Source organism: Cibotium barometz, chromosome 51, assembly GCF_041138505.1.
Source record: "Cibotium barometz isolate CiBa-2024 chromosome 51, ASM4113850v1, whole genome shotgun sequence".
NCBI classification, from domain to species: Eukaryota; Viridiplantae; Streptophyta; class Polypodiopsida; order Cyatheales; family Cibotiaceae; genus Cibotium; species Cibotium barometz.
Window position 1 is genome coordinate 6,468,612 of NC_141096.1, and position 7,528 is coordinate 6,476,139.

Consider the following 7,528-nt stretch of genomic DNA (forward strand, 5'->3'; position numbering starts at 1 on the left):
CATTATCATTTTGTGAGGGAGACGGTTCTAGCAGGTGATGTGGATTTGGTTTATGTTAGCACACGAGATCAAACGGTTGACATCTTTATGAAATCATTGGGTGTAGAGAAGCTTTACATGTTTAGAAGCTTACTTGTAGTGTAGGATATGGAGTTGAGCTCAAGGGGGAGTGTTGAGATATCGAGCTTTAGTAGTGGGGATATGGATGTGACACGCCATGCTAACATCTTCACACTTATGCCACTTGCACGGTTAGTGAGATTGTGGTTGATATGCTGCCATCTTTGTGCCTTCTCTCTATTAAAATAAAACAAGAGTAAATATGTGAGCACATGCATGAGTATAGCTTATATGTGCACAATGAAGTATATGCCCTTATGTCAATTTATGCGAACACATGCATAAACTCCTTGTAGTGTTGGTAGGTGAGCATACTGCATGCAAATATATAATATTGTGTGCATAATATGCATGAGTTCTTAAATGAGCACAAGCTTGAGATGTGTCTTTTTGCAAAAGTGAGCATGAGGATACTATGTGTATACTCTATGTTGTGTCCAACAATGAGAATATGCTCTTTTTTCTTTGTGTCCACACGTGAGAATACTATGTCTTTACTCTCTATTTGTGTCCAAACTGTCCAAACGTAAGAACATGCCATTTTCTCTTCGTGCAAATGTAAAAATAATCTCCCTGTATGTGAACATATTGTGAGCATACATAATATGCTCAGCATATGCATGAGCAAATAAATGAGCACATGCATTAGGTTAACCCTTTCTTTGTGCAACCATGTTCATGAGAGTACCGTTTTATGTGCGTTTGCGAGCATTTCTAGTTGCCCACTAGAATGTATAGCTTTTTAAAAAAGAAGCAAGGAAGCTACCCCAAAAAAATCAAGAGTCTATTTCTCAAAGGGCCTATAAGCCAATATCGGATACAATGGCCCACCAGAAAGTTATCTCCTAACCACTTTTCCCAACCCCTTGGCCATCTTATATAAAGTGGGCTAATAAAAGCCAAGAATGAGAATCTTATGCAAATCACATGCAAAGTGGTTGTCACATAAGAATATGCAGGTCCAAAGTATTATTACATGTTTGCCAAAACTTCAAAGTGCATGGAATGCACGAGGTATGTGAAGTGTGCCAATTGGGTAAGTAGGCTAAGCATGCATTTCCACATGATAAGCATGTAAGTCAAAGACCTTTGGATGTGGTGCTTTCTAATGTTTGGGGACCAACAAAGATGGCATCAATTAGAGGATGTTGTTATTATGTATCTTTCATCATTGATGATCACAATAGGAAATTTATCATCTCCCAACCAGTTTTCAAAGGATGTTGTTATTATGTATCTTTCATTAAAGATCACACTAGGAAATTTATCATCTCCCAACCACTTTCTCTAACTCCTTGGCCCTCTACACCATGCTCGCACATCCTTATATAAAGTGGGCTAATAAAAGCCAAGAATGATAATCTTGTGTATTTTCAAATCATGTGCAAAGTGGTTGTCACATAAGAACATGCAGGCGCAAAATATTATTGCATGTTTCCCAAAAATCAAAGAGAATGGAATACACGAGATATGTGAAGCATGCCAATTGGGCAAGCAGGCTAAGTATGCATTTCGATATGATAAGCATATATGTCAAAGACCTTTGTTGGATGTGGTGCATTCTAATGTTTGTGGACCAACAAAGACAATATTAATCAAAGGATGTTTGGGGATGATATCAATCAAATGATGTTATTATTATAAATCTTTCGTTGATGACCACACATTAAGAAAATGTGGGTGTATTTCATGAAAGAGAAAATTAAAGTACTTACTCACTTTCACAGCTTCAAAGCTATGCTAGAGAAAGACAAACGCATGCACATAAAATGCCTAAGGTAAGACGGGAAAGAATATTTCTGCAATGAATTAAAAGCCAATTTGAGAGAACATGGGATAAAGAGGCAAATTAAATGCAAGTACATTCCGTAGCAAAATGGGGTTGTAGAAAGGAAATAACATGCATATTGCAGAAATTGCTCGTGCATTGATGAATGAGAAAGGGATGCCTCATGTATTTTAGACTGAAGTAGTAGCAGCTGCAGTTTATATCATGACCATTGCAGTAGTTCATGGCATGACGCCTAAACAAAAGTTTACTAACAGAAAATCAGATTTGGCACACTTGATTTGGATGCATTGCTTATGTGCATGTACATACATGAGTGCATGCATGTTTGTATGCAAGGGAGTTCATGCCCCTAATATGTGATCGCATATGTGAGCACATGCTCAGTGTGCAAGGGAGTATATGCCCTTTTGCTTTTCTGCAAACTGATGTGAGCATAAACTCACTATAGTATGCATAGTTGAGCATATTGTGTATAAATGTGAGCATATGCATGAGACCATACACAACCCCTTCCTCTGTAAGGCAAAGACCTATTGTGTGCATAGGTGAGCACATTCTATGCAAACGAGACCGTAAACCCTCTATTGTGAGCATATGACAGAGCACATTCATGTTTGGTAGTGTATGCCCAAAGGAGTATTGGATTAATCCTTAATCAAAGTCTAGAGAAATTGGTGAAACTTTGTAGGACCCTTTCCCAAAACATGCATTTTAAGATTGGCCTACAACCAACAAATCAAATTCACTAGTTTTTTTTTAACCTCTTTTGGATATGCAAGTTTTTCTCTAATTTAACCTGTGACTTCAAGCTAAAGGCTCCTCAAAATGTCTCTCTTAAGTCCCATGGAAAAGATTTAAGAAATTGACATTACAAAGATACTATACTCTAAATCATATTATTAATTATTATTTTTTCGATGGTTCATATTCACTCAAACCTTAGACTTTATAAGGTTACAAACCTTTTAAAGTCTCTAGTTACAAAATTTACATTTTCTATCGCCAAAGCTTTAATTAATACATACTCTATACCTTATGGTGTCCCTCTCTCCCTACCTCTACCCTCAAAGTGAAAAAGAATGAGCCCTCTTACCTTTTTAAAGAAAATAGTGAGCCCAAAAAAAGAAAGATTATGGAGGACATCGTGAGCCCAAAAAAAGAAACATTATGGAGGACATCAACCTTTAAAAATAGAAAGTAATGGAGGCTAACATAGATAGAAAGAAAGCAAAAATAAAAAGCATGTGAACCCAACACCATTTCCATTTTTGACCTTACAAAAAACCTCAATAAACATAACAAAATTTTGGTGTGTTGACCCGCCCACTGTAAGGACGTGGCGTTGCTGTCGCTCTCGATCTCTGTGCTATGGGCTTGATTGTGCTACGTAGAGGCCTCCTACTAGAACCGGACGCGAGCCTGTCTAAGTTTGCTAGGGTCGCTGGCTCTGACAGTGTGGTAGGGTTGTTGCTACAAGCTTTAGAGGGCTGCTATATCCGAGAAGAGGTTCTTTTCAGAGAACTTGATTATTGGGGTAGGATTTGCACATCAATCACTTCTAAAAACCCAAGCTCTCATCAAGATCTAGCCTATCCAACTGCACTTTGAATCCACCAAATTCCCATGCACCACCATGGCTCTGATACCATGTAAAAGTCCATGGATCCAAGCATGGTTATGGGGGATCAAAATACACTCTAAGCAAATCCATATGGCAAAACAAGAGACAAAAGATTAAGCTAATTAAAAATTTAATTATACCAATAATGAAGATCTCATAAAATGAATTCCAATAATGAAGATCTCATAAAAATTAATTATACCAATAATGAAGATCTCATAAGATGAATTCCACTGTGACTCGAGTACCCAAATAATTGTTATATAGCTCGCAAGGAGCTCTCATGTCACAAGATACAAGCACCCTAGTCCCAAAAATGGTCAACTCACTATATAAGTGCCAACCAGCACAAACCATGTGTCCCATCTTCACTCAACCTTTTGCCTTTTACATTTGATCAACCAAATAACCTTTGAGCTACAAACCACACACACTTTGGGAGAATACTTGCCTCCTCTCTCAATATGCAAACTATGGATGAACCCTTGCCACCCAACTCCATGCATACCAAATTTTAACACAAGTAGCCAACTAGCCCTAAAAGAAACAGTTTAGGGGTTAGATGAGGACACCTCACACCAAATCTACAATGCCAATACCCCAAAGCAGCAAGGGGGAGTTGAGGATCAACAAAAAGGTTCCGAAAGCAAGGTTCACAGCCCTAGAACAACCCAAATGCTGCTTTAATGCAAATAGGATCTAAAATTGTCATTGTATATAATCATCTTTTGGCAATATACGATTGAATAGGTCAATTTGCCTTTTCTTGTGTATTTGCAGGAGTTTAAGTGATTAGCTGTAATTAGGGCTTAATCAAAGTTTAATTAGCATTGATACATAACACTTCCGCTTCTGCCGTTAATACCCTTTGATAAATTTTCAGCAGCCAGAAAGTGTCCAGAACCAGACCTGAATAAAAAATCCTTAATCAGCTTTGCTCTGTTCCCAACCTCGAGGTGACTGTTCAGATCTTGTCTTTTCACTTTCATCCTTGCATCAGCAATCAGCATCTCTATTGCTGTCTAGTCTTGATTAAGTACAACAGCCGTCCACCGACGGACCTGACAACCACTTCCATTCGGTGGAGCAATCCAGCAAAATGAAATAAGCTAAATGAATAACACAACAAAGAACACCACTCTGTGTAGTTCACATTGATATAAGTTTCTTGCAAGAAAAAAGACAGCAACACAGCCTACACTCTTTCATTACTTCAAAGCATATGATTACAGTTTGTAACAGGTGCAAGACAGCCGAGACAGAGCTCCTTACATTTAATATCTCTGTAGGTCATGAAGTCTGGCCCAATGAGGGGGTTTTTGCCTTCTGCATACAATGATGACCGAGATTTAAATAAAGGGGGAACCAAGTAACCTAAGTCCAGCGTGAGGCTCTGCACTCTTTTGGCCATCTAGAAGTTTTGCTTTCTGAAGGACCCAAAATTGCTTATGAAACGATAATATACATTCATAAAAAGGATACAAGAGAACAAAATACATCAAACAATAATTATATGAAGCCCCTCTCTTTCTCACATCCACTCAAATCAAAATGACAAGAGCACTGCATTTCTTCTTCATACCAGTTGGCAAACTCAGAATCATCGCCACCATCCGTATAATAAGAGGAGTGCTCATGATGTTGAGTCTGTACACAATTAAATCTAAGCACAGGATCCCATGATGGGAGAAGAAGGAAGAAAGGGGGGACGCGGAGGCGGAGGCGGAGGCGGGGACGGGGGCAGCGGCGGGAGGGGGCGGGGGGAGGGATTCTTTGGGATATAGATGCTGCAATTAATGTGATCCAAATCCATACCTTTGCAAAAGACCTTGGCGGATTGCTTATGAATTTTATCACTGCTCTTATTATCTCTTGGAATTCTTCACCAGTATCTTTTTTGAGTGCCTAAAGTTGTAAACCATGTGTGACACAACTCCTCAGTTTACGCACCAAAGTAAGGCTACACTAAAAGCTAGGGGCAAATGAAAAAGCATTTTTTCTTGTCTAGACTAGAAAAAAATGCATACCTTTTATACATCTTTTCCATACATATCCTTGTAGGCATCAAAGATTGAGAGCAACTGTGGCCTGTTTCTGGTACTGAGAATCCGCAAAAAGGCATTCTCATCGATGTTGTCGGCCTTGCCTCCCATGGATTCAAAGAGTTCTTTGGCCTCCTCACTAGCTTCATTAATGCCCATCTCTGCTCCACTCTTTGCATCAAGTTTTGCAACCGGGTACCTTGTAAAAAACTGAAAGACAGCATAGAACAACAGTTAAATCAGTATTCTTGCACATGTGGCAATGTTCTATGCCGGCTTAATATCGCACTATGTATGGCTGGGGGCGTCATAGTGTAAGGGGATGGGTGGAGGGTGTCCATGAGTATAGAATCTAGATGTAGAAAAACCTCTCCCAAAAAAAAACACACTTTGCAAAAGAGAGCTTAAAATGTAAGGGCAGAGTACATAATAAGAATCATGTGAGGATGAAGCGAGTGGGTCAAGATGAAACCCTTACCCTCCTGCAAGTGCCTTCAGTGTGAGTAGATATGTCACCATGAAGTGACCTGTTGAACCCTGAATTGTACGCCTGAGCAATGCAATGGAGGTCGTCTGCACTCTGTAGACACAGCGTTTCAATGAGGATCCTCCTCCGCTTTGAAGAAGAAAAAGAAATGTGATCTCTCAGCATGGAGGCATCCCTCGAATGGGGATCCAACATCCACAGCACCATAGCTTTCTGCGACATAGATACAGAAAACCAGTACCTTCAGGGATTTGATGTACGCAACATGCAAGCATGAAAGCGTCCATAGATTCATGTATGTATGCAGATGTGATGCAGTATGTTAAGTATGGATGCATGTAGAGAAAATTTCTCTGTTGTGAGTTGAAGAGGCAAGTGCACATACTTTCATGTGCATGTATGCAAGCATGGAGTGGCATGTATTCAAAGAAGGAAGGCTTCTGGGTTTGAACCTTGAAACTGAAGTGGAGCTCTGACTTGAGTCGGTTAAGGAGGTCGTCCTGGTACATGGTGTCATACACCTCCCTGATTCGTGAGCGTTGCTGGGAGTTTCTGTGGGCAAGGATGCCAATCAAGGCAGGCCCATCGGGGCGCAATTCTGTGATCGAAACCATGAACAGACATACAGAGGGTTGTATGGATCCAAGCAAGCTGTGCAATCTGTAAGCAGAAAACAGGTGCTAACTCACCGTGGAAAGCCCTGCGCAGCTCCATGCAATCCGGTGGGCGCCGGCACGACGGTAGGGGTTCGGAGGGTTGACATGGGCAGCAACGAAGGAGGAGGAAGAGAGCTTGGCTTTTCTGGCAGAAACGGGGATATATATAATATATTGGGTTACTGGGCAAAATATATAATCCGATCAGAAGTTTACGAGTGTCCGTTGCTTTCTTTTATCACTTCTTCTTCTCTCTTTAATTCCACTACCACACCCGTTATTCAAGATAACTCCATGCACCTCAATTGTGCAACATTCGAGCAAGATATTATTTTCAAGCTCCTCTAACACAAGCTTACCAAGAAGTTTTCAACTTTACTCTTATTTTTAATATTTGCTTGATTGCTAGTGGGCTAGTGTACATATTACTCACAATTTAGTATATAATTCAACATCGAGGCTAGGATATAAAATTAAACCTTATGCTAGACTAATCTCAATAATGTTCGTACCAAGATTTCACATTCTTTTTTCTTAATCTCATCTTTTATTAGAAATTGGAGTTCTTTACTTGTGTTGATTTTCAGAAGCATACTTGGTCTTCGTCGTACTATGTAGCTAATCTACACACAGTATTCCAACATTTTTTAATTTATAGCAGATGATATTCTTTCCTTGTATTGTTTATTAGTGATTTTTTTTTAAGTTTATTAATCTTGTTTCTCAAAATATAGTTTAGATATATGCTATTGCTGAAAGTATAATATAACTCTTAAGAACAAAATTATCATGGTTAAAGCCTAATAAAGC

At 39.3% G+C, this 7,528-nt stretch overlaps 1 protein-coding gene across 1 annotated transcript; it reads right to left on the reverse strand.

Annotated features, from left to right (window-relative positions):
- Positions 1 to 4,231: 4,231 nt before the first annotated feature.
- Positions 4,232 to 6,914, reverse strand: LOC147609257 (annexin D2-like). Its single transcript, XM_086787675.1, has 6 exons — positions 6,752 to 6,914; positions 6,515 to 6,660; positions 6,054 to 6,275; positions 5,561 to 5,785; positions 4,806 to 5,438; positions 4,232 to 4,604 (listed from the first exon to the last, which is right to left on the reverse strand). The coding sequence occupies exons 1-4, from the start codon at positions 6,774 to 6,776 to the stop codon at positions 5,564 to 5,566; spliced, it is 615 nt and encodes a 204-aa protein (XP_086643801.1). The 5' UTR covers positions 6,777 to 6,914; the 3' UTR covers positions 4,232 to 4,604; positions 4,806 to 5,438; positions 5,561 to 5,563.
- Between the last annotated feature and the right edge of the window lie 614 nt (positions 6,915 to 7,528).

What these genes read in the sequence shown, in the direction of transcription:
- LOC147609257 (XM_086787675.1), bottom strand. Translation starts at nt 6,776, where the DNA reads ATGGAGCTGCGCAGGGCTTTCCACG. An exon ending in GCTGCGCAGGGCTTTCCACG is followed by an intron (nt 6,661 to 6,751) that starts GTGAGTTAGCAC and finishes TTTCGATCACAG; the next exon opens with AATTGCGCCCCGATGGGCCT. An exon ending in AGCTCCACTTCAGTTTCAAG is followed by an intron (nt 6,276 to 6,514) that starts GTTCAAACCCAG and finishes TCTATGTCGCAG; the next exon opens with AAAGCTATGGTGCTGTGGAT.